The sequence below is a fragment of the Hibiscus syriacus genome, unplaced genomic scaffold (assembly GCF_006381635.1).
Source record: "Hibiscus syriacus cultivar Baekdansim isolate YM2019G1 unplaced genomic scaffold, ASM638163v2 tig00111621_pilon, whole genome shotgun sequence".
NCBI lineage: Eukaryota > Viridiplantae > Streptophyta > Magnoliopsida > Malvales > Malvaceae > Hibiscus > Hibiscus syriacus.
Genome location: NW_024063138.1, coordinates 2179877 through 2207367, shown reverse-complemented (window position 1 = coordinate 2207367; position 27491 = coordinate 2179877). Strand labels below are relative to the sequence as shown.

Below are 27491 nucleotides of genomic sequence, written 5' to 3'. Positions count from 1 at the left end.
CTCCTTAGGTTTGGTGAAAATTTCACTCACCCCTATTTAACCCAAGAGATTTTTTAATGAAGAATTTACCCTTGATCAATTGTTTATTATTTTATTTATGTTTATTATCTTTAATATTTTTATTGAATAAAATTTAATTAAAATTAATAAAAGCATAGTTAGTTATAAAATCATTTTAATTATTAATAAAAAGATTTATAGTTTTATGTTAAACATATATTTTTTAATCTATAAATTTATGATACATATTTTCAGTTTGTTTCAATGTATTAATATTGTAGCTTCAGATTTGTATTATTTGTTCTTTAGTTCAAATTTTTATAGCTTTAATAGAAATTTTAATTATGGGTCAATCAAGTGATTCGAAATATAAGACATTTATAAATTCTAAAGATATTTTGTATCGAATTAGGATGCTACAAATTTTATTTGAGCTTAAATCTTATTGTTTTACTTGCAATAATAATGCAAATTAAAATTCGTAAAGTAATATGAAGTGTCTACTTTATGTGTTGTTTCTTGGTATGATTATATAAATCAATCTATGTTTATATTCGGACTCGTAATTATAATGTTAATATAATTGGAGACGATAAAACTTGGGCTGTTGCTCGTATTTGGAGGCTAAATATTACGCCCGAAACTCCACCACATATGCTCCAAATGTCTCTTTACACGGCTGAAACATGCAGACTAAGTTACATGTAGAATACGCATTTATATGCCCTCTAATGCTTCTCCCGAACCCTCCAAGCCTTCCAAAAATGAGCCAGCGACAACCCAGAAGACCCAGCCTTCTTACCAGGAAGGCATCAACTTCGGCGATGTCTTCAATGTCATCGGTGCTGCGCCTTCAACCCTTTCCCCATCTCCAACTCCAACTTTGGTAATGTGCGACCGGCACCTGCAACGGCTGCGGTTGATTCGAGTGGCATCTCCATAGGAGAAGCTTTGGAAGCAGCTGCTATCTCTGTCGGCGACAAACCGGTCGACCGAGGCGTTGTAGCAGCAATACGAGCAGCTGAGGCGAGAGCCGCGGGTAGTAACGTAGCCGGCCTTGGGGCCAAAGCTCAAGCTGCCGTTAATTTCAATGACCATGTGGCTTACGATTACAATAAGATCACTATATCTGATGTTTTGTCGGTAATAAATCATTTAATCGATTAGATTGCAGGCAAATTACCTAGTTATTTCCCAATTAATTGGTCCTTTTGAGTTGGGACAGGATGCTACTGCACAATCAACCCAACATTATAAATGTTACTATATCATCCATTATCCCCGTAAGAGTTTTTAAGATTAAATATACTCGGTAAATCGACCGACTGTTAATTGAATTGCGACCATTAAACCATTGCTGTCCTTGGATCTCATAATTGCTCGAGAATTTTCTATATATCTCCAGGCTGGGCCCTAAGATGGTAAAATCAACCCACATGAATTCAATGAAAGCTGGAAATTTTTTAAGATGAAATGCATTCCCCGTAATAATATAATTTAAATATTTATTTTTATATTAAATCTTGTTCGAGTTACTAAAATTTTGGCCTGACTGAGAACTATTTAGAGGGATTGCCAATTATCTTTTAACCCCTAGTTATAATCGGAACTCTAAATCATCTCAATTAATTTTAAATTTTTACTCATCTGCTAATTCCATAACTTTCATGTTATGTGGGGTATTAGTATCTTTTCAGGATTTAAAAAATAATATTAAATTTTAAAAATTTTAATAATGGGATAATTTAAAAATTTTAGACATGAATAGTTACGTTCACAATTATCATGCATCAAGATTAACTATATATATTTATCATTTTCTTCCCAAAATATCTATTTAATTAATAATATTCTACTTTTGTTTGAATACTTTTCATTAAATTTCAACATATACTCTTCATTCTTCAATCATTATAGAGCATATATATAATTTTAATTTTTTTAAACGGTAAACTACATAAATGATTATTTTAGTTTGAGTTTTATAAATTTTTCTTTACTAAATTCAAAAAATATAATATTTGCTCAATTTCATTTCATTTTAATTAACATGTGGCCAATGAATGTTAACAGTCGTTACACCTTTAACGGTTTATTGACATGACACGATAAATATATAAAATTAAAATTACATCATTTTCAATTTAGATAACACGTGGATTATGTTTTGGTCATTTTCCTTTCATATTTATATACTTTTGCTCACTAAATTAAAAAATATAAGTTTTGGTCACTTATGTTATCATTTTATTAAGTTTTGGTCACTTACGTTATCGTTTTATTAAGTTTTGGTCACTTCGACGGTAAATGCCGATAGTTTGATGACGTGGCCCGTTAGTAAAATGATTTAATTTTTATTTTAACCTACACTTTAGACAAAATATTGATTATTGGTCTTTTTGTAAACTCAAATTAATTCAGGGACAACTTTTTAATTGATCCATTTTTAATATGTTTTCTTCCCAACCCTATTATTATTCATCTTCTCCCTACTTCTTCCCAACCCTATTGTTATTCATCTTCCCTGCTTCTTCTTCAGACATCTCTGTTTCATTGCTCCATTTGTCTTCTTTCAAGGACTCATATTGCATTTCAAGAATAATACAAGATTTCCAATTTCCAATAACAAATAATAACACCACAAGTTCAAGTTCAGAGAAAAATGAGAGGATAGGCATTTAGAGATAAAATGAAGCATGGTAATCTCAGTTATTAAACTAAAATTCAATTTCCAAAGATTGAGTTTGCATGATATCAAATCTAACAATGAACAAGAAGACAAATCCATGGATACAAATAACCCGACAACCAGATATCACTATTTATGGTGATTTTTCCTTGAGAAAATGCCTCCGGTAAAACATAATCGATGGATCCTTTTGTGACGATCCGATCGAACAACTCACTGTCGGAGCATAACTCTAATATTAAGTGAATTTCGGCTTGATCCTCATAAACGTCGTGGAGGTCGATCACGTTCTGATGTGACGAAATGTTCTTGACAATCTTTCGCATCACGATAATTTTGTTGTTCAACAACGCACCGGAGATGGAAATCTGATACCGTGTCATCAATAACGTCGTCGTTGATAAACTCTAGTTTTCTTGGCTCGAGAAGGTGGCGTTGCCGTGTGTTGAATCTTTTCAGAATTTTGATGGTGTGTTCTCTACATTTTTCACGATCTTCATTACTTCTTTTTATACCTTTATTACAATTGAGAACTCACCTAATTTGACTTCAAATAATTACAAATAATAGTTAGAAACAAGAAGGCTATTGTAATGGAGCAGAGATGTCTGAAGAAGGAACAGAGAGGCAATATTAGAGGTTGGAGAGAAAAATATTAAAACATGGGTAAATTGAAATGTTGTCTCTAAACTAATTTGAATTTACAAAAAAGACTCATAATTAGAATTTTTGTCTAACGTTTAGGGGTTAAAATAAAAATTAAACTATTTTACTAATAGGTCACGTCATCAAACTAACGACATTCAATGTCTAAGTGACCAAAACTTAATAAAATAATAACGTAAGTGACCAAAACTTAATAAAACAATAAGTGACCAAACTTATGCTTTTTGAATTTGATAAACAAAATTGTACAAATATAAAAGGAAAATGATCAAAATTTAATCCACGTATTATTTACCAGAAAATGATATAATTTTAATTTTATATATTCATCGTGTCACGTCAACAATCAATAAAGGTTTAACGACTGTTAACCTTAAGTGACCATACCACAATTAAAACGAAACGAATGAGATCAAATATTATATGTCTTGAATCTAATGTAAAAAAATTATAAAACTCAAATGAAAGTGAACAATTCTACAATTTACCTTTTTTTAAACACATACAATTTTTTTAGAAAAAATTTTATTATGTAAAACAGAAACAGTTATTATTATTTATTTTTGAAAAAGATATGAACCATAAAAGCATGGAACACATTTGATAGAAGGCTTAAAGAAATGAAAAGACGTCTCTAATTAGCCTGCAAATGCCAGGCTGTCTCTCTCGTAAGCCGAAACGTGTAAATCCACGCGTCAAATATCAACAGGATTATAACTCTATCCTGGCGCATGTCCAGCATGTATTTATAGACGAGTAATTAAATTTAAAGCACCCCCAAATCTTTCACCCGTTGTCTCATTATCCCAAATTTTGGGTCTGGATCGATCGATCAATCAAAATGAGCCAACCACCGCCGATGAATTCTCAGATCGACAAATACTTCGACCTGGGACCCATCACCATCGGCGAAGTTCTAGAGACGGCAGCCGTATCTGTCAGAGATGAACCCGTTGAATCAAGCGACGCTAGTGCAATACAAGAAGCAGAAAGGAGATGCAATACAACCGGCGACGAAATGCAAGGTGGTGGGTTGGGCGGAAAAGCCTAAGCCGCCGCCAGTTTCAATGCCAATGCAGCGCGGAACGTTAATAAGTTCACCATTTCAGACGTATTAGCGGTAAATATTAAGATACCACGCACCTATATAAGATTACATATTTAGGTTAAAAGAATGCTAATTTATTAATCTGGGGAATTGTTTTTCATTGCAATAGGATGCTCTTTCAAAGTTGCCTCAGGATAAAGCGGTGACAAGCGAAGATGCTGAAGCGGTGAAAGTTGCAGAGCTGAGAGGGAGGAGTCAAGCCACCGCAAGGCCCGGTGGAGTGGCGGATACGATTACAAAAGCCGCTAAGGTGAACATGCACGATTAAGATGATTCCGCCGGAATGCCTGCATATATTAGCTTTTGTATTCGAATTTTGCAGCAAGCCAAGGGTCGTTTTGGAGATGATATAAATTATATAACCAGGAGCTTTTGGAATATCATGATATTTCAAGTTGCGAGTTTTATTATTGCTGTGGATTTTAATTCTTGTTGTACAGTCTTATGAATTAAGATGATACTCCTAATTTTAATTATATAAATGTAATTTTATTAAGTTTTAATTTTTAATTTAACATTGTTAATGATAAAATGCTGGTATAGTTTCTGATGTAGAGGTCACGAGCACAATTCGTAATTGGAGAAATGAGGTTTTTGTAAAAGGAAACTGAATTGGGTTGGCTCAAGAAAACGACTCCACAACGAAAATGCAAATATAAATTGAAGCTGCCATGTCAATGTTACTATTTGATTGGTTGAGCTTACAGTCCCATGTCGATATATATATGGATTAAGATTCATTTATAATATTTCAAATTCTTTTAATTTTATATTTTTTTATAATCATTAGATTGTGGGAAATTAAAAATTAAGATTAATTTCTTTTTTATTTTTTCAATGAATATCTTCTCATTTTCTATTATTAATCTAAATCTTTAATTTCTCTTTTTCAATATTACTAGAAAAATAAGTTTTACACCGTATAATTAGATCTTACTAATTTAAGATATCATAAAATAATATTTATTTATAGCTTTTTAGATATTATTAACATATATATCTTATAAATGTCACGACTCGAATACGGGTACTATTTATTTTTACTATTAAAATTTCTCTAAATTTTAAAGGACAAAATACATAAATGGTCCTCTAGTTATAAGATATTTTTTGTTTATTTCATAATTAATAAAATTACAAAATAGTCACTCAACCATTCATATGTTTCAAACTCGTTATTCATTATTAAAAAATCAACTGACATGACATGAGGTATCGAAAATATGACATAATGTGTCTTTAACTCAAATAGTTTTATGATCAAATTTTATAACATCACGGTTAACAAGTTAACGTTTAACTAATACGATCTTTAATTTCTTAATAGTAAAAGACGAATTTAGAATATATGAATCGATGAGTGATCATTTTATAACTTTTAATAGTTAAGAGACTCGACAAAAAATATCATATAACTAACTTACTATTATAGTTATGATAGTCGAAAATCATAATAAAGTAACATCATATAATCAAGTTTCTATTTATATACTCCACTCTAATTTAAAATATGTGGTTTTAAAATATCTAAAAAAATGATAGAAAGATTAGGTGAAAGCAGTGAAACATTATTATTTAAATAATAACAAAATCGATAACATATTTTTTTAATTATATATTAAGGATATCAGATTGTAGAACTTTATGCACATAACAGGCGACGAAGTTTTTTCACAAAGCACGTTTGGGTGGCTTATGGGGCAGAGATCCCAAACCACGACAGCTCCTACAGCTCGCTTCTAAGATCTGAAACCTCATCATCTGGTCGTACACATGACAAGTACGATAAATAAGCCTTCTTCTTTTCTTTAAATATTTATGGGTCAATGATTAGTCATTTTATGATCTCCCTGTCCTTCCATATAATTTATATGGATAATTATACGTTGGTACTTATACTACTATTTTTATTTCGTTTTGATACTCAAATTTTTTTTAAATCGTACTTAATGTTTAGTTTATATTTTAATTTGATACTTGTAATTAAAAAATAACAGAACATATGAGTTGCAATTACTTTATGATGACATGTCAACATCACTGTTAAGTTTTTAACGATGGGGTAATAAAATAAAACATAAACTAAACGTTAGATATGATTTTGAAACAAAATAAAGTTTGAGTACCAAAACAAAATAAAAGAAATAATCTAGATACTAAACATATAGTTTATGCTATTTATATTAGAGATTGCGACTCAAATTTATTTGTTCTAATCAGAAAAAATCATAATACGATCTACTTGATAAAAATACGATGTAATATTGAACACTTTGGGATAAGTTTTAATCCAAGCAACGAGTACAAAAACCCTTAGTTGCCATGTGATGAGCGATCACGTGTGGACGTTGCATTGAAACTTGTTGGTATTATTTATTGGACAGCAAAGTATATAATGTCATTGTTGTGATTGTGTGATATAATAAGAGCAAACTGAGACATCTGTGTGTTTGCCAGCAGAGTTTTAGCACGATTGAATTCACAGCTCTCCTACCAGATCAACGACGATTTTCATGCCCCAATGTTCTAATGAGTAGTAATTAGTTGCAAACGTGTCGTTGATATCTCATGCTCGACTTTTGATTTTGTAATGTGGCAGTGGTTGCAAACGTCCTTATCTGAGGACTAGAGCAGCAGCTGCTTATTTTCTTCACCGCTTCAGGGTTTGGAGTGGAAGTGGATAATCTGAACCGGTGGTTGCGGGCCCTTCGGAAGCAAGATGTGCATGTTAGTTGGATTGGTCCACCTTGGGGCTCCCACCACCATGTGCCTTTGGTTCTTTTAACATTCACTGGACCATCTTACTTTGTCTTGCAACCCACCACACTGACCTCTCCCTTTCTTTCTATCGCATTGCGTTACCATTTCATCTAAGACCCCCCCCCCCCTTTCCCTCTCTCAATTTATATATAACTCCACGACTCACAACTTTAACATAATATATTGGATCCAATTATAATAAATTTAACATTTGTTAAATTAAGTTTTATTTCTAAACATATTAATAACAAAATTTAATGCATGTTTAAAGTTTAACTTTAACTTTAAATATAATGACACTCAATCTAAAACATCAAATAGTGTGACATCATATTATCTAGTACATTAATAGTATATAATATATTCCTTGCACTATTTGATATATATATTTGAATTTGTCACCTTTTGTAATTGTGATACTTATGTTTTTTTTTCTTAAATTAATTTGGTATTTATATTTATCAAACGATAAATATTTGTCATCTAAATATTTTAATTTACAAATATGGAACATGTGCTTTCTTTTTAAACAATTTGATATTTATATTTGTCAAACATTATGCATTTAGTACTTATATTTATTAAATCAATGTAATATGTATAAAAATATGATATGGATTTCACATTCTAATATATTGTAATTTAAAATGAACTAAATATTAATTTAAACTTATTTTTTTATTTTTAATTATTTAATGTGGATTATTTTATGTAATGTTTTATAACTGTAAGTACTGACTACGTAATATTTGATTAATATAGATTCTAAAATCGTTTAAAAAACAAATAATATACTTATAAAAGGTGAAAATCTAATTACCAAATATATAATTTTTTGATAAATATAACTATTTTTTTTAAAAGATAAATACAAAATTTATCAAAAACGCCAAATATAAATATCGAATAGTTTATTAAATACATATAATATTATAAATGTATCTAATATAATCTTTAAATATAGAAGATCCTAAAAGTATACAAATAAAACATTTTCTTTAATTTGTGTTTAGGGAAGTGGCGGATCCAGAAATATTTTTTTAGGGTGGATATATATATATATTAACAACATAAAATTTTTAAATGAACTAGACACAAATAAAATTTCAGGCTATACACCGTTCTTAAAATAAATAATTAATCGAAGAAAACTTAGATTTCAGGATAGACACCATCAATAAAATAAATAAATAACTAAAGAAAATTAGAATTTTTGCCTATCTTAACCAAGCCGAAGTCATGGCTCCGCTACTGCTTTAGGGTTGTGGCGGTCTTTTTACGTTATTCTTAAAGTAAAGTTTTAAATTTATTCATTGAAAATGTAATATTCCTTATTATTGGTTGATACTTGGTATATAAAATTATAGTACTGGTGAATGATACCTGATATATAAAATGATTTTGGTACCGAAAAGTTTAGGTTATGATAACTCTCCTAATTTAAGATCGTGACATATCTAAAATTCAATTAAAATTTATATAAAAATTTATAAATCATTCATTAAAAATAACAATGATAGAATTTAAAATTAACCTTACCATATTAAATTATTAAATCTCAATTACTTTCGTCAATATTCTTTTTGACACCTTATATGTAAAATGATAGTACGGGAGTAATCGTCGTTGAATTTAAATGATGAATCATCAAAAACTTGGCCATCATCACCTCATCTCTGCCTTCCTCCAATATTCACAAATATTTTAATTCATCCTTCCCCTTTCATACTCCTCTCCACTTTCTTTCTAACCAAACAGCAACACCGAAATAATCAGAATTACTAAGCTCGCACTCCATTTTCCTTCTGTTTTTTTTTGGGGGCCAAAATTATGCCAAACGGCCTGGGCAAAAACCTTAATCTCTGCTTCAAAAAGATCAGATTCCCTTTAGCCTCCCAACCTTCCTCTTCGCAGCCGCTAACCCCAGATGATAGCCGCCGTCTATTAGCCTCCTCCGCGGCCACCACCACCGCATCATCAGCCATCTTCAAGAACTATAACTCCCTCTATGACAACACCTTCAACTACTCAACTTCCAAATCCTTAACCCACTCCTCATCTCTCTCCTTCGACCAAGAGCCCGAATCCGACTACGAACCCGACTTCGCCACCGTTTTTTCTTCACAGCGCTTCTTCTTCACTTCTCCGGGTACCTCCAACTCCATCATTGAATCAACACCGCCTTCATCAGTCGCCACTACGCCGGAATCATCAGGTACCGTATTAGCCAGCAGTTCTATTAACCATATCGATAACGCAAATGAATCCTCCAACGACGGTCACGAACATAGCCCCCCGAGACTACAGTAGACGACAGTGTCGCCGTCCCGACTGTTTCTCCCAACCCATACATTGATTTCAGGAGATCCATGCAGGAAATGGTGGAGGCGCGTGACTTATTCGACGTCAAGGCTAACTGGGAATACTTGCATGAGCTTCTCTTGTGTTACCTTGCATTGAATCCTAAAAGTACACACAGGTTCATTATAGGAGCATTTGCCGATCTTCTTGTTAGCCTCATGGCGGTGGAGGACAGCGGCGGTGGCAACGACGGAAAGATCGCTGAGGTTACCGGCGTTAAGATTAACCAAGATCGCAGTGCATGTAAAAATATGAACCACCAATTGGTTATCGATCAGAATATTAATTAATTATTAAATCCAGTAATATATACATGTGCGTGGGAACAGAAGGTTGGTCCCATTTTTTTGTCTTATATAATTACATATGCAATTATATTACCTTATCTTTTAAGCTGTCTTGCTTTGGTTCTGGTCCGAGACATTGCAAATTCTGACACAACAGCTAATAAAACACACTAGAATGTGCAAGTAAAGCTCATGTTTGGAGCTGTGTTCTCAATTCTCAATACACGCGAAGCTCTTCTGTGTTTGCACTGAAACAATTTTGCAAAACTGGCTTCTTGGTACTCGATTTCTTACATATTTTTGTCAAAGTTTCATATTTATCATTTGAATTTGAAAATGGGACACATATATCATCTGAATTGATGATACAATAATTTAGGTATTAATAGTTATAGGCAATTTACTCCTAATTTGGGTGGGTGGGAAGCTGTAACGATAATTTCAAATAGAAGAATGAGTCAAGGACAATGAATCCTCTAAGATTTAGTGAGTGCCAAATCTCTTTTCTCAGTCTTGTATGAAAGTTTATATATCGATTTTTAGAGATGACGTAAGTCGTAGGGTCATAATGATTACTCATAGATTGGCAGGAAAAATGAATATGATCGTTTGATAATATATTTAGCTTTAACAAAGCATGTGATTCTGTCTGAAATCATATCTGATCATGTCAAAGGATTGTGGATGGTTGGAGGCTCTAATCAATAGAAGAATTTCTCCCGAGATTTCGATTTCCAAAGGCTTCAATATGTTTAGGAGATTCAAAGGAATTATAACAATACTTGATTTCTTTATTCAAATTAATTAAAATAACGAATATCAAATCGAATAAAAAATCTATGTTTGAATATCAATTAGAACCAATATACTAAAATTATATATCTTTTAGGTACCAAATAAAATTTTCAATCTAAATTCAAATATCTAATTAAATAAAAAAAATCAAATTGTAAGACTAAAATATATATTTAATCCTCTCTTGTGAATAAGTCCTGCAAGGCGTCATTGTTTATATGATGGGCATTGTTTCATGGCCAAATATTTCTTGCATATTTTCAGTGGTGTTAGCATCATCCTCTTTTATTTTTTTAAAATAAAATTTAATTTACCATGTTATTCTCTAAAATTTATGTAAGCCATTTGCCTTTTACACGCACGGCCCGTCGTCTCTTTCGAGCTAAGTAACATTATTATATTGAGAAAATATTAAATTCCATGTGAGTATGGGATCAGCGAGCAATGGTGGTTGGTTTTCTAAGCACAAGAAGTCATGAAGGGGTAGGCATGGACGGTAGAAAGTTCACTTACTTCAATTGGACGCAGAAGCAAACACAAATCATTTTGTCCATTTTACATATGGAGCCAAAATTGTCATCATTTAATAAAATAAGCTTGCCGCTAAGAATCCTTTTCAATGCGGACAGATCGGAAATGGGTAAAAAAAAAACAATTACCATCCAAGCAGAACAGGAACGGGGAATCTTCAACTTTGTCCTTTCATTTTCTTTTATATATATATTGGAAATGGCATGAGAATAATAAGCTTAGTGCAATTTCACTGAAATGTGTCTTTGACGTGAAACCCTCTTTTGTTTTATGTTTTTTCCCCTCTAAGGCGTAATACCAAAACAAGTGTTCAAACTATACCTCTTTTCCTAAATAGTCGTCTAAACTATTTTTTTTACTCATCCCAGTACCTAACGTTACAAAAGTTACCCATTTTGGTGCTCAGACCGTCAACGGTGCTAATTCCTCCTTTTAAGTGACACATGTCACAACCTGGTAATTTTGAAAATTTTATTTAAAAGTAAAAAATTAAAAGTATATATATATTTAAAAAGAAAACACAATTTTTGAAATAAACTCAAAACTTTGAAAACCTTTATTTCAACCCCTAAACCCACATTGACCGCCACCTTTTGCCGTCGACGAAGCTCCACCTGACCTCCCCTCCTCGGGCGACCAAAACCCCCATGAAATCGTGACCAATCGATGACGAATCAATGTTTTATACCCCATGAACCCTAGGATAAAAATTGTGATCCCACGCGATTCCGACGATCAATCAACGAAAACTACGACGACTTATGAGTAGGAGGATGGTAGGGACTATGTCGGTGGCAGTGGTCGTGACCGAAAAGGGAGGCGGAGATGGATTAAGGTTAGGATTTAGGATTTGGGGATTGTTTTATAATATGAGAAAAGTTAGTGTTTTTTTATAAATATCATAACATTTTTAATAATTGTTTTAAAAATAAATTTTAAAATCACCATATTATGACACATGTCACTTAATGAGTGAAAATAACAATATTGACAGCCCAAACATCTAAATGAGTAACGTGGTAATATTAGGCACCTATTTAAAAAAACCGGTATAGTTTAGGTACTTATTTTGTATTGAGCCTTTTTCTAATAGTGGTTAATAGTTGTCTACATGATTAAAAAGTTGGCACGGAACATTGGTCCATTTTGTACCCATCGGAGATTATTGCTCTGAATTAAAGAGTGATCACATGGTTATATCTCTAGTGACAGGGAAGTGCCGGGAGAGTCTCATCCTCTTAGCTAATAATTATTGTTTTCTCTTTTTCTTTTTCCCCATCAACAACGCGTTAAATGATTTGATATTAAACCTTAATTTAATACTAATTTCAGATTCAATTCATATACAACAGCTGCTATTCTTTTTATACAATTCATGATAGTTTGAGTATCTTGAATCTAAAGAATATGAAGTGTTTAATATTAAATATTAATTGATTAAGAGTTATTTTTAAACATATACTATCTTATACATATTTTAGATTAATAAAAAAAAATTAAACAATGAACTCTTTAGATGCATATACATAAAAGAAGAAGCCATTGGATTGCATTTCGGGGCCCCAGATTGGGTTTTTCCCCACTAGGCTATCGGGTTTTTTATTTAGGGTTATAGGCCACCTAACTTTTATTTTGGGGAATACGATAAATGTTACGGTGTAGCTGGAGCTAGTCACCTCCTGATGAGTGCGTCCCACGCAGGGCATTAAATTATTGTATTAAATGGGACTTGACCCTTATTATTTTTTTAAAATAATTATAAAAATAATTTAAATTTTGAACTTTTTAAAAAATTAATGAAACTCATCATCTCGAGGTGACGAGTTCCCTCGAATTCAAAAAATATAGTCATTTATAGTTGTTGGTCAACGGGCAACAACAACGGTCACTTGGGCAACAATCATCATGGAACTCGTCACCTCGAGGTGACGAATTCCTCCAGAATTTTGAATCCCTTAGACGTTTATAGTCGTTGAGATTAGGTCTATAAATAGGGTTTTTATTTTTTCACCATCCACAGTTTTGGAAAAAATGAGAAAAATCATATTTTCTGTGAAAATCTCAAAAAATGATTTTTCGAGAAGAAATTTTACACCTCGATAATGGTCATTTCGTCTATCGAACTCCGGCCGGAAGAAGAACAGAGTATTCGTCAGCGCGGGATGACATTGAGAGATCCGCATTCGCGCATGATGATATATCTTAAGCAATTCGGTCTATTTCCAACCATATTTGTACATGCCTTTATGGTGTACCTGGCGTTGATTGTGGCTCTTATTGAACGTTGGCAGCCCAAGACACACACTTTCCATTTCTCGAGTGGTGAAGCGATTATTACTTTGGAAGACGTCGTTTACCAAATAAGTGTTCCTATGAATGTGCCACCATCGTGAGGCGGAATGATTACGATCCCATGATGTTTGGTCTACGAAGTTTTGGGAAAGCTGCCACCATTCGAGGTCATGGATGGCTATCAGATACGAATGACGTGGTTAGAGTCCGAATTTCAAGTGATGAACAACTCTACTGAGGACGAGGTTATTTTTGCATCCCGAACATATATTATCCAACTAATCGAAGGGGTATTATTACCGGATAAATCCGATAATTTGGTGCACACTCGGTATCTGCCTATATTATATAACTTCGCTGAGTGTCGTAATACCAATTGAGGCTTGGTCATTTTAGCCTTTTTTGTATCGGGAGCTTTGCAAGGCTGCAATTGTAGAGCGGGGTCGAAAAACTGATGTAGCAGGCTGTCTAATATTGTTACAATTGTGGGCTTGGTATCGGTTCCCTTTTATACTCCAATTACAACAGTCTAGTTGAATTTCCTCTTGCTAAAAGTTAATTTTTTAACTTCATTTTTCAAATATTTTTAATATATTTATTAATTTTTAATCATTTTTTTATTTTCAAATTTTTTAGATGGCGCCGTAAAATAACCAGGACGACGAATTATAAATAAATTTTCTTTGTAAACAATTTATTTTTTCAATAAAATTATTAATTTAATTTGTAATTATTTTTTTAAAAAATTTAATCTAGCATAGTTCGTCACCTCGAGGTGATGAGTTTCATTAGTTTTTTTTATAGGGTTTAAAATTTATTTTTTTAAAAAAAATACTTTTTTCATAATGAGTCCTATTAATTACATTAAATTAATAAACAAAATAATCTCATGCCACATCTGAGAAATAAATATTAATACCATACAATATATAATCGAGACCACGCCTCCAATAGCCAAACTGGTCCTATATCAGGTTAATATGAAAAAGAAAGATAGAAACAAAGTTAGCTACAAAGCTTAGTGTGACCTCTAGATTATATCAGGTAATATCAAAATGCAGAAAATTCAAAAGTGAAATAATAAACAAAATAATAATCAAACAATATTCAAATTCAGATATTTTACTAGCAGAATGTCCTAACAGAAATTCACAATCTTACCTTTCATTCCGAATCGACAGAATATGTACATTACCTTACAATGAGACATCCAAAACTGAATACCAAAATCAGAATGAGGATTTAGCCCTCCGTAGAGGATCCCAACAGAAACAGAACAGAGATATAATCTCATGCAGATGTCAGAACAGAGAATTAATCCCATGCAGATGTCAAAAAGGGGAATTGATCTCATGCAAATGTCATAATGGAGAATTAATCCCATGCAGATGTGGACTAAGCCCATACAAAAATTAGAAATGCATCAACATGCAAATTAATGGTGATGTCACAACATTCAAAAGTCAAATATGTCACGTATATATATATATATAATCAGATTACGAATATAGCAACAAATAACATAACACGTTCAATATATCAAACATGTCAAGGGGACACAACTATAAAAGATAATCAATATCGACTAGGTCTTATGTTTCCCACGATCAGTAGTACTAGATCCTACAGATCGGGAATCTAAAACAATACTCTTCCATAAATGCGGATGCCAATAATCTAAACATAAATATACTATAAAATCATTAATTTAATACTTACACGTATCTCGGGTCGAGTGAGCGGACTCAACTAAGCAGTCCGAGAATGATCAGGGTCTACTGGTGAGCGATCTGGAGACAAGAGGACACCTTCATAAAATTAGACCCAAAAGTGAGTTCAAAACCTCACAATTCACTTAACGTAATTAGGATTTAAAATGAAAAACGATGCAAAATAGAGCTTTCAGGTCAGAATTTAGCAAAACAGACTATGAAAACGTACCCAGGATGTCGAAAAATATCAAAATAGAGGTCTTCAGAAAAAAGTCAATGATCATCGAAAAAGTCAGTAGTCAATAGTCAAAGTTAACGGGTCGAATCGATCAAAGTCAATAGGTCAGGACTAGTTTAGGGTCAAATCGGTTCAATCAAATCGGCATAACGAAGATCACTCTCGTCCGACGGCACGTGAGGCGCATGGGGACCTCTTCCGGTGATCGAAAAAATACAAAAAATATGTTGAAGCACGAGAAGTCACTTACAATCATCGGTTTCCCGAAAAGGTCGACAGAAAAGAGATTTTCACAAAACCTTACTATTTGAACCTTCACTGGTTACAAACGGCGATGGTAAGAATACTAGATGAATGAGGTCGACGAAACGAACACAATAGTATCAGAGGTGTCGCACACCACCACACTTAGATAGAGAGAAACGTTTCTGGTTTTCACGTTCAGGGGAAAAAGAGTGGAGAAGAAAGGTGTCGGTTTTTAAACCAACTTAAACTTTTGGGTAAATTCTTCCCTAAGTCCCTAAACTTCTAGACTTTTACAATACTTTCAATTTAGTTCCAATTTGAGATGTGACATATATTGTCATGATTTTTTTTATTTTTGAGTATTTTTTTCTTGACCACTATTCATCCAAAGTATATATTTTTTTAAATTTTGAAGCAACATTATTTATTTATTGGTCAGTTTATGTTACGTCGATGACGGATGAACGAGATGATATTGATGAGAATAAAAAATAGTGACCGACATATTATTTGACCAAAAAATGTAAAATAATAATAGGTAGAAGCGTACGTGAATTGCAAATAAGGGAGAGACCCAGTTTGCCATTTCATTTTTATTAATTAATTTATTGAATTTTCTTCTGTTAAAATAAAATATTTAGGCCATTCCTCAGATGGACTTAAAATAGACATAGGCAGTAAAGCAAATCTAAAAGCTCCTCTCTCTTTCTTGTTTACAACCTTTGAAGTTGTCCGACACCCGTATCACTCTTGAGCATTGAGGAACACGGTTTTCAAGATTTTCTGGATTATTTTGTGTGTGTTTTTTGTTTTGACAGGGAGGAGGATTAGCAAAAGAGGGGTGGAAAAAGTTTTGCCTTTTATGGTTATTATAATAAGGGACTTTCCTTCTTGTTTTGGTGAATACGGTGTTCAAGTAGCCGATTCATCGTCTTCAAGTGCAGTCAAAGCTGCTCAAAACTTGGTGACTTGTGTTTATCAGTGTAAACTACAAGGTCGTTCATTGATAATTACGGTTTCATGGACCAAGAATCTGATGGGTCAAGGCCTTGGTGTTTCTATTGATGACTCAGCCAATCAGTGTTCGTGTAAAGTCCACATAAAGCCCTGGTTGTTCTCCAAGAGAAAAGGATGGAAGAATTTAGATGTAGATTTGGTAAAGTTGTTATATGTTGGGACTTGTGAAGCCAGACAGAATAACGATTATTCTGCAGGTTAGTTCCAACAAATGATTCACAATAGAAAATTCGTCCAAAAATCAGAGAAAAAAGTCTCTAGGGTTTAATAAAATATTATGAAATCAAAATCATCGAAAATCAGTCCACAAGTCGGACTGTTATAGCAAAAAATATTGTTTATCGAAATTTTATCAAAAATAGCAAAATCTCGAAAATCACTCTAAATTGAAATTTAAAATAAAATAAGCAATCTGCAAAAAAATCCGGCCGAAATCGGATTTAAAATGACTTTCTAATTGACAATCGAAATATTATCATAAATAGTAAAAATATTTAAATCTAGTGATTTGGAGGAGAAAACGACAGAATTTGAGGTCGAAAAAAGGTCACATGGAGCGTAGCTCGATGTGTACAGCGTGCGCGTCGAAAAGAGCTTTTCAGATTAGGGTCTTATGCGCGATTCTGACACCCGTAGCCAAAGTTATGGCCAAAAGGATGAAACACACTCAAAACGGCCCAATAAGAAACATATCACAATCAATTCTCGCATTTGCGTTGATCTGTCAACTCATGGTATCTCAACGCCATCAAGGTGCAATCTGACATCTCATCATCATCTGTCTCGGATCTCCAAGCATCAACTTGTCTAATGCTAGATTTGGTTCTGGTCCAGAACCGGTTCAAGGATTTTACCTGGCGGTTGCATTCGACCAGGAGATGGTGTTGCTCCTTGGGGATTTGAAAAAGGAAGCATACAAGAAGATTGACGTTAAAACTCCTGTGAATTCAGATGCTGTTTTCATTGCAAAGAGAGAACATGTTTTTGGAAAGAAGTTTTATTGTGCCAAGGCTCAGTTTTGTGGCAAGGGACTGATTCATGATGTTGTGATCGAGTGTGACGCTGTTGATCTTAACGACCCCAACCTTGTTATCCGCATCGATATTCGATAGTAAAACGGTGATGCAGGTTAACAGGCTCAAGTGGAAGTTCCGTGGCAACCAGACCATTTTGGTGGATGGAGTTCCGGTGGAAGTGTTCTGGGATGTGCACAACTGGCTATTCGGCAATGCTATGGCCACAGCCGTTTTCATGTTTCAAACTTGCGACGTCTCCACAGAGAAGTTTTCGACCGGCCAGTCTGCACTTGATCCGTCTGCATTGACATGGCCTTGCCCTCAAAAGTTTAGAGATCGCCAAGTGCAGAGTCTCGGTTTTTCATTAATCTTGTATGATTGGAAACATGAATAGAAGTAACATCCCCCCCCCCCACACAAACTTTTCTGCTATGATTTTTCACAGATGTGCTTCAAAAATAGTACAAGCAACATAGATGTTGACATGTTGTGGTTCATTTGTTTTGTGTCTTTGTCTTGTTGCTATTTCACGTTAACAGCATAAACCAACTGCTCTGGTTGCTTTCGACACATCAACCAGAGTTCTAATTAGTTTGGAGAATTGGTATGTAGACTAATGGATTGCAGGATCTGCTAGCAATCAGTAAGATTCCTCTTGTTCTGTCCGGCATTGACGTTTGCAAGAAACATGACCCTCTGTTATTGAAGACTTTCGATTCCTCAAATTGAAGGCCATGGCATTCGGGATCGATACAAATTGGATATTCTCATGAACTACAATACTACATTAAGGATGGTCATGGAACAGGTGTGCAATGTTTTTCTCATCTGCATTTATTTAGCTTCTTTTAAGGTGAAAAAGAGGAAGGTGACGGAATGAGAAGCAGTGGAAAGTGTCGATGGTATTGCAGGTACCATACTGCGTTTGAGTTTTGAATCCATGCAAACAATATGCGAATTGATCTCATGAAGCTATTCATGTTCAGATTCAAAACGTTTCCTTCAGATAATAAGATGAAGTTGGAAGCATAATTAGTGACAATAGTTGCAGACTAATCTGCAAATAGCTGTTTCTAGTCATCTGAGAGTTCTCCTTATCACACTCACATTAATGTCTTCAACATTTATTATCTAATTATCTTCATTATGTTTTCAGTGTCAATAGTGCAATTCAAAGCGGAACAACCTTACATAATACAGGTAGATTGTGTATATTGTTGCAGGGAACAAATCGGTCTCGCCGACGATTGACTATTTATTCGTTTTAATTTGAGTAAAGAATTGTAATCGACTAGAGAATGACGTTGACTATTATTTATTTACGAGAGAAATAATCATAAAGAATAAAATTGAGTGTGAATTATAAAAAATTCCAACTCTTAACCGGTGGTATAAGGAATAAGATAGGTTAAACAAATATGATAATCAAATCTCAAATTTTGTTTTCCCAAGTTCATGAAGCAGTAAACTGAAGAGTTTATGGAGGGTTCATCCTAACAAAGAGCTTGCCGCGTCGCCTTTAAGAGATTATTCTTCCCAATGACGACATGTATCCATTTTAGAATCCCAATTTCTTTATATTATCAGGATAATCGCCGCAGAGTCAAAAAATATCTAAAAGTATAGTCTCTAACCAGACCGAACGGCGTCGTTTGCTGAGACCAATAAAAGATCCTACGCGGAAGAGCTTTCAGTTGTACCCGAAAGGCCAAAAAAAAACATGGGAACTCTATCGTCTCTGTTCCCTCTCACACCGTCTGCAGTCCCAAAACCTCTCAATAACTTTGCCCCGAAAACCCACTTTTATGACCCCATTTTCTCCGCTACTTTCACTTCAAAGCTTCAATACAAGGCAGTGGCTTTCGCGGGGAATCCGAACGACCCCAAACAGAAAGAATACCTATTCTTGGACGAAAACGGTGTCGTCGAAGACATGGATGGTTATCTTGACAACCTATCTCTCGAGTATGAATCAGTTTGGGACACAAAGCCTTCCTGGTCACTTCTCTTATCTTATCTTATCCTTTACTCTCTTCAATTATCAATTATTTTTTTCAGCTTTTTATGGATTGGGGTTTACTTGGTTGTTGAGCTGATTACTTATGCATCTGTCATGGTTTTGGTCTGATCTTAAGCTCCCACTTGGTTGGTAGGTGTCAACCATGGACGATTACCCTTACTGGATTGTTGGTGATTACCGCTAGCTGGCTAATTTTGCACTCGGTTGTGGTCACAGCTTTTGCCACTTTGGGGATATGCACATGGTGGTACATCTATCTCTCGAGTATGAATCATTTGGGACACAAAGCCTTCCTGGTCACTTCTCTTCTTATCTTATCCTTTTACTCTTCAATTATCAATTATTTTTTTCAGCTTTTTATGGATTGGGGTTTACTTGGTTGTTGAGCTGATTACTTATGCATCTGTCATGGTTTTGGTCTGATCTTAAGCTCCCACTTGGTTGGTAGGTGTCAACCATGGACGATTACCCTTACTGGATTGTTGGTGATTACCGCTAGCTGGCTAATTTTGCACTCGGTTGTGGTCACAGCTTTTGCCACTTTGGGGATATGCACATGGTGGTACATCTTTCTCTATTCTTATCCCAAGGTACACATTCTTGATTCTACTTGCTATTATAGTGTTTTATTTTCATTTATTTTCTTCTTGTTGAACTAGAATGAGCCCTCTTTCGAACTTAAACCTAAAAAGGTAAAATGCTTTGTTGATTCATGATGTGTAAACCCAATATCCACCGGCCACATTTTAAAAAGAAGGTTCTATCCTACTTCGGTGGTAATGATATTTATTTCTTGTGTTTTGGTATATAATTTAGGAATAATTGAGTTTTTTTTTTTCCTTTCCTTTTGTGGCATAAGGGATTCTATCTGGAAATGCTTATATGGGTTGTCTGGACCTTTCTAAGAGCTTAATCAACTTTTAATATGGTTTCAGGCTTATATGGAGATGATATCTGAGCGGAGAGAGAGGGTGATGAATGGTGCAGAAGATACATTTGGAATGAGCAAGAATGAATGATTTTGCATATTCTCTATTTGTATGTAGCACGTAGATGTTGTGTTTATGGCTTATCGAATGAAGATGTTAATTTAACATCAGCCATCGTCATTGCAATTTATTAAGTGGATAATAATGGTGTTCTTTGCAAATGCATTTTTTTTTCAACAAGAGAGCTGTAGGGATAACCGGATAATGAAGAAGTAAATATAGGGTTTGTCGATTCTCTTTTATGATGATACAATCTCAATGGAGCATGTGGAAAGGGTTGCAATAAGGATTATATACTGCCGTTTACAATTCAATTTGTCAACCCCTTCAGCCTCCTCACTGTAAAAACATCCTTCTTGTTGTGGGAACTCAGAAGCATTTGCTGAGAAGGTAATTGTCAAATCACCTAGCTGGTTGATCATTTCAAAAGCGTAAGTAATTATAGTCTTACACACGTATGAGAGTTTCAGAAAATTTTGAAAGCTTGCTTGACAGGAAATGCTAATAACATTTGGAAATCATCTCTAGTTCTTGTACTTTAAATTCAGCTAGGGTGATTTCACAGTACAACTATGAATGATTGTACCAGTATTATTGGTTTAAGTTCCATGTAATAGATTCTGTAATCAGAATTGGTTTTCATGGTCATTGTATACATTAACCCAGTTTGTTTCAATGGACAAAGGCACCCAAAAGTGCTTTATTTCATGCCTCTCATGTATTTGTGTATGCAAATGTGTATAAAATGCAAGAAAGACTCACCCCATTTTTCTTCTTTTACAACTTGGATACAAACTGGTACTGGGCTATCATCCTAGAGAGGAAGATAGGTGTGGGTTTTGAAATGTGTTGGAAATTCCAAATTAAAAAAAAAAATCATATTAAAAATCTAAAAATATTATTTTTTAATAAAAATTATCACCTCAATGATAACTTTCACAAGAAATATTAAAATAATAAACTTCAAATATAAAAATACTCATGAAAATCATCACCTCAAGGCGACAAATTCCCCTATACTATAGAAAATGACGAATTCCCCTATAATATAGAAAATGCCTAAATCCAAAAATAATTTGTTGACACTTTTTTTCCCTAAATAATTTTGAGGCCCATGGTAATTGACCAAAAAACCAATTAAATGAACCGAAACGACAGATTTAGGCTCATTCTCATCCATTGTTGAATGTTCACCAACTCAATGGTCACGTTATAGATCACCATTTCTAGACCTCCAGAATAGAAAAGGGGATGCTTTCTTCTCTTTCAGCTAAAAAAAAGACGATGCTTTAAGAATAAAAATAATATACAGTAAAACGTTGTCTATGGCCACCAACAAATAAATAATAATCCTATGTCACTATTTTATGGATGTAGATTTTAGACAAACTGCAGCTCCTGTTGCTCAAGGGAGCTGGTATAGATCCTCGACTGTTCTTGGTCAAAGACTATATTAAATTTGAAGAGATTGGAACCTTAAGCCTCTCCTCTGGAGTGGAAAAATCTACCTATTGACAATCTCAGTCCAATAATTTTAGGTATCAACATTCTGAAATTTAAACACCATTCTCAAACTTGGACTTGCTCCACATCTTTTACATCAACACGGCGGGAAAAAAAGGCCAGTATTTGTTGGCTACTTATACACCACGGACCTCTCAAAATCAGTGAGATAGTTTCAGTGATCACGGATTTTGATTTTTTTCCCACTTTGTTTCAAGACAATGTATCTTACCTATAACATATTAACTTTCAAAATGTTCTTCTGCAAGATATTAGTTACTATGCACCACAAGTTCCACCCATCACAAAGAAAGCAAAGACTACTATATATTCTTTTAGTGTTAATAATAAGGAAGATCCAGACTTTACAACTTTGTACAGAGAATCACTAGACCGTCAGCAACTCCAGCAAGACGAGCAAAAGCAAGATCAGCATGAGTAAAATATTGGTGTATTAAATTCAGGTGCATTAGATCAAATTAAAAGCAAAAAATGGAAACACAAAGAATGGGAAACAATGGACTTTCTTTTTGACAAATCATACCTTTTCTTTTTGTTTGTTGATGCTATCAATTTTCTTCATATACTCATCTGTGAGTTTCTGCACGAAGAACATTTCACAAATATGAACACTGAAGGCAAAGTGCAACACACTAGATTGACTTATTAATCAGACCAGAAATATACATGCATGATTGCGAAACACTAATGCAAAAACACATTTACTGTACATGGAGTTATGGACAAAAGAAACTGAAGACAATTAGAAGCCTCTAAAGTCTATATTTCAAGGGTTGCACCCCCAAAACAGGGAATTGCCAGAAAATCAGATATACTATCAAGGGGGACTTTGGACTATAACAGTCAGGAGGTAAAAGCACCGCTACTTCCAAAGGTATTGGAAATATCCAGGAAAGTTGAATTAATTAAAATGAGTGGTCACCCATTTTCCATAAACCTACAACACTTTGATCATGGCATTTGGATGAAATCATAAAACCCAAGTGACAAAAGACCCATTCATTGCAGATCACCTTGATCATCCAAGCCATTTAGTGCTAATTGGTCTTGTAACCAACAAGCAATTGCGCATAATGTTCTGCCTTATAGTGACAAAAAACACTTCTTTCCTTGACTTTGTTTGCAGGGAAGATGATGATGATGTGTGTGTGTGTGAGAGAGAGAGAGAGAGAGGTAAAATCTCAAGTCACCTGCAAATCACTTAACAATATCAAGAAAGGATGATTCAAAAAACACAAAGGAAAAAATGTAAAGAAAGATAAACCAAAAGTGAGGATGAAAAGCTATAAAAATAAAGCCTTCTCAAGTTTTTCATAGGCTTTAAGGACATCTCTTCTTATATTTCTCACTGCCACCTATAACAAGTGATCAACAAAGATGATTTAAGTGAGTACGTAACCAAATTCAGTCACCATAAGATATATCGACCCAAACCCAATGAATGCACACAATTAGAAATCCAAGCCTCAATACAAGTAAAGCTGAACTCTTCCATGTGCTTGGAGGAATTTTATCCCTAAACCAAACTTAAATGCTATTGGCAAAGAAAACCCAATTTACGTTGAATATCTCCAATTATTATTGCATTTCTTGCTTCTCTCTCTCTTTGCTGAATGAGTGATCTCTTTTCAGGATAATTGAGGACACATGCATCTTGAACTTAAATATCCCAAATATGTTTTAGGAGATAGAGGGTGGGAGTGTATATTTGTGCGTGAAATGGAAATAATTAAGTGTCAAGTGTATTGGATGAAGTACAAACCAAAATTACAAAAGCTTAAAAGTACCTTCCCTTCTTCGGCTTGTTTGGCCACAAATTTTGACAATTCGTGCAATCATGTAAAAGTATCTTCCCTAAATATTGGCAAACTGCCATCAATGCTTTCATTTTATCTACTACAAAAAGTTCTTGCAAACATTTTCTTAGGAATATCCAAAACAAGTTTTCCACCATGTTAATAACCATATATGCAAACTCTCCAAAGCATCTCCAAGAACATATGTAATTTTCACTGTATTTGCACTTGCTATAGAGCATTGTTAGTGCATCAAAATCCACAAAATGATGAGTCTTTAGAACAGCCAAGCCTCACTACTATAATATCATATGCTTCACAAAATAAAAAAGAAATTCCCACGGCCATGTGTAAAGAAGAAATAATTAATGCCTTTGGAAGCAATTACATTATGCTCATGTCAACTCATGCTCTATGATTCAAAGGCATAAAAGTCGAAAAACATATAAGTGAAGAAGTAGTACAGATAGACAGTTAAATATATACATGGCATGAGAAAATATGAAACAACAGTAAAGACTAACCTCCAAAAACTATAGTTTTAGGCTGCATTATAATACCATTTACAAAGACATGAAAGACCTAAAGTGAAAAAAATATTTTACAAGCAAATTATAATTTTATGAACATAGTACTTCTATAATAGATAATTTTTGAAACATGGGATGCAGGATGCTATAGAAACATTTTTTGCCTCCAACATGCCAAAATATCAAGAAAACAGATAGACCTTTCTTCTTTCAGTTGTCAGTTGAGGGAGAGACAAGCGAATCACTTCACCATCATTGTTTGGAGTCATACCGAGATCAGAGTTGACTATAGCTTTCTCTATAGACTAAACTAAAAAATGTTAAACATCAAAAAGCATCAGTCGTTGAGAGGAAGCATATAGATGCTTTCATAAGGCACACTTTATCTCTCTTAATCTCTTAGAAAAGTTTGTCGAAACACTACTAAAAATATAATGCGTAAAATAGCCGACTTTTATGTGCCATACCATTTCCAAAGAAAAAAGTTTGATACATCCATAATTCATAATGTATGCCATATATATGGCAGAAGATGACTGAAGAACACTACATGCACCAGGGACAAATCTGAACTAATGTTTATAAGATCTGGCTTATTTGTACCATACCTGGACTTACCAAAGGGCTGAATCAAGAGAGAACTTGAACCAGGAGTACTGATTTGAGCAATATTCTTTAAGTTGACTGGAGTTCCATTATATTCCACCTAAAACAGCACACAATTAAATCCTTCTAAGAAAAAAAATATGAATTTTAGTTTCTAAGCAAATTAGAAAACTTTGGCCTCTTACATAGATGAATACAATTAGCTATATCGAATAATTAATCAAGAAACCAATCCTTCTTTGACCAGTCTCAAATCCAGTCCAGAGAACACAATCTAAGATTCAGCAATTTGAAGATATTTAAACTGTGCCCTAACAATAGTTTTTGCAAACCACTTTCAAGAATAGCTTGTCCATGATCCCAATATAAACCATGTGAGCTTCTATGAGATTTTGTACCACGACTTTGTCAAGCATTGCTGGGTTTACCCTCCCTGTCCTTATTGAATTGAAATTCGTTCTAACCGTCTCAATTGTCTTCTCCATTCTCGCTTTCTAATAAGTAAACGAAAAAAAAAACAGAGAAACTTAATTTAAACTCCAGCTCGTATAAAAACGTTGCATTGGTTTAGTTGAATTTATAGGCACTCACAGCATCTTTCTCAATGGAAGATTTCTCTGCTTCGATTTCTTCAATAGTTGCACACCTCGAGTCCAAAGATTCCAAAACAATAAACATAATAAAAACCCTAAAGAGAGAACCCCCCCCCCCCACAACTATACTATCCTAGAATATCGCTGTAGCATTTCTTCAAACACAAGAAGCATTTCCAGCAACCAACTTGCCTCTTACGTGGAAAGTGTTTAACAACGTCGTCTTTGCCCGTTGTGACGAATATTGACGTAGTATGCAGCCGAGCTCCATGAGTGCGCAAGAATATTGCCGGAATGATAATTAACGCGGTCTCAATCCTTCAAGAAACAATCTGAAAGCATAAAAAACCGTCTAGTTAAAGCACAATGATTTCAAATGAAAAAATACCAAAGGAAAAAAGAGGAAGAAATAAGAGAGAACCCAAAGGAGAGTGGAAAGACTTGGGAGGAATAAGATTAGGCCTGCAAAGGGACCCAACGGAGGTTGTCGAAGAAAAGGGCGCCGCCATTCGAAAGCAGAAATGGGTGTGGATTTTGTACAGGGAATAAAGTGGGAATGGGGGAGTGGGGATAGGATAGTAAAGGGAAAGAACTTTCCGCTGTCGGGCTCTTCGGGTGAAGCTTTTGTTTGGTTACACGTATACGTTTATTCTAAGAGTCGGCTTTACCTACCTATATGGGCCGGTCCATCATTGTTCGTTTGAATTTACTATTTAAATCAACCTTGGACTGAGCGTATAAAGTGTCCATGTTACTATTTAAGGGTTTAACTGATATAATTAATCAAATTAATTTAATTAAAAAATCAAGGCTATATTCTCTAAATATTGATAAATATTATAATAACAATAAAAATAAAATTATCTTTCATAATTTTAAATATAATATACGAAATAGATATGAATCGAATATAATAAAGATTAATTAGATGTCGAGATTCACATAAGCAATATGATCATGATAATTTTAATCTTATGAATCACAAAACAAAAAAAGAGTTTTAAATTTTATACTCGCAACGAGTCACGAACGAAAATAAGTGCACCCACCCTGCTCGATTCACATCCTAGTAACCTCCGGCTATGGTAAGGTAAATATTAGCATTTAGCAACTAATATTTCTTGCCTTTTGAATTTGTTGTTAATAATAGAGGCAAAATAATTACCACCCGTGCATGCACAGACTGATGCACTCATGGTTGAGGGTAGGCAGTTTTTGTTCAATTAGTCACATGATTTATAGATGGTACCCACTCTAAAATTTTATAGTGTTCATCTTGATTTGATTTTTTTTTCGACTTATTTATTGATAATTTTTATCTTGAAATTTTATATATGCTTACATATTTTAAATTTTTTACATCATTAACATATATGTGTCCATCATCAAATATTTTTCTTGATCCCCCACTGTGTGCATGCGATCTCCATTTGACACAGCATGATAGCATGATTTTCGGGTACGTGGCTTATAACTCTTGCGGTGTTGATCATACCAGTGGTGGTTATAGTTTACACTTACCTATTTTAAAATTTGAAAAAAAATATAGATATTTATTTTTTTAGTTGTATATATTTTAAAATTTATTTATTTTGACTTTGTATAAAAAATTATATTCTTATTATGAACGTGTTCATTATAAAAATATTTATGAATATATACATTCGTGTACGTGGAAGTAGAACATAATTAATTTGTATTTTGGTACAAGATAT

General features: G+C 33.8%; 2 protein-coding genes and 2 pseudogenes across 3 annotated transcripts; all 4 read left to right on the top strand.

Moving 5' to 3' along the window:
• The first annotated feature begins 491 nt into the window (after positions 1-491).
• On the top strand, positions 492-4959 carry LOC120166043. Its single transcript, XM_039175432.1, has 5 exons — positions 492-496; positions 774-1143; positions 1226-1283; positions 4298-4416; positions 4573-4959. The coding sequence occupies exons 1-5, from the start codon at positions 492-494 to the stop codon at positions 4729-4731; spliced, it is 711 nt and encodes a 236-aa protein (XP_039031363.1). The 3' UTR covers positions 4732-4959.
• Positions 4960-8905: 3946 nt separating this feature from the next.
• Positions 8906-9977, top strand: LOC120165924 (annotated as a pseudogene).
• A 6516-nt stretch (positions 9978-16493) lies between these two features.
• LOC120166042 lies at positions 16494-18969 on the top strand (annotated as a pseudogene).
• Positions 18970-19332: 363 nt separating this feature from the next.
• LOC120165993 lies at positions 19333-20837 on the top strand. Of its 2 annotated transcripts, none has more exons than XM_039175411.1 (4): positions 19333-19716; positions 19872-19979; positions 20295-20328; positions 20674-20837. In XM_039175411.1, exons 1-4 carry the CDS (start codon positions 19439-19441, stop codon positions 20755-20757), a joined length of 504 nt encoding a protein of 167 aa, XP_039031342.1. In that variant the 5' UTR covers positions 19333-19438; the 3' UTR covers positions 20758-20837. The 2 variants fall into 2 exon arrangements, 1 of the variants encoding a protein (XP_039031342.1); XR_005519884.1 differs by having other exon boundaries at positions 19336-19716; positions 19872-20034; positions 20187-20328.
• Positions 20838-27491: the final 6654 nt, after the last annotated feature.

Coding starts and splice junctions, on each gene's coding strand:
- LOC120166043 (XM_039175432.1), top strand. Junction 1,284..4,297: donor CTATATCATCCATTATCCCC/GTAAGAGTTTTT, acceptor CGTATCTGTCAG/AGATGAACCCGTTGAATCAA. Junction 4,417..4,572: donor AAAAGCCTAAGCCGCCGCCA/GTTTCAATGCCA, acceptor TCATTGCAATAG/GATGCTCTTTCAAAGTTGCC.
- LOC120165993 (XM_039175411.1), top strand. CDS start 19,439: ATGGGAACTCTATCGTCTCTGTTCCCTCTCACACCGTCTGCAGTCCCA. Junction 19,717..19,871: donor TGGGACACAAAGCCTTCCTG/GTCACTTCTCTT, acceptor CTTGGTTGGTAG/GTGTCAACCATGGACGATTA. Junction 19,980..20,294: donor GCCACTTTGGGGATATGCAC/ATGGTGGTACAT, acceptor GGGGATATGCAC/ATGGTGGTACATCTTTCTCT.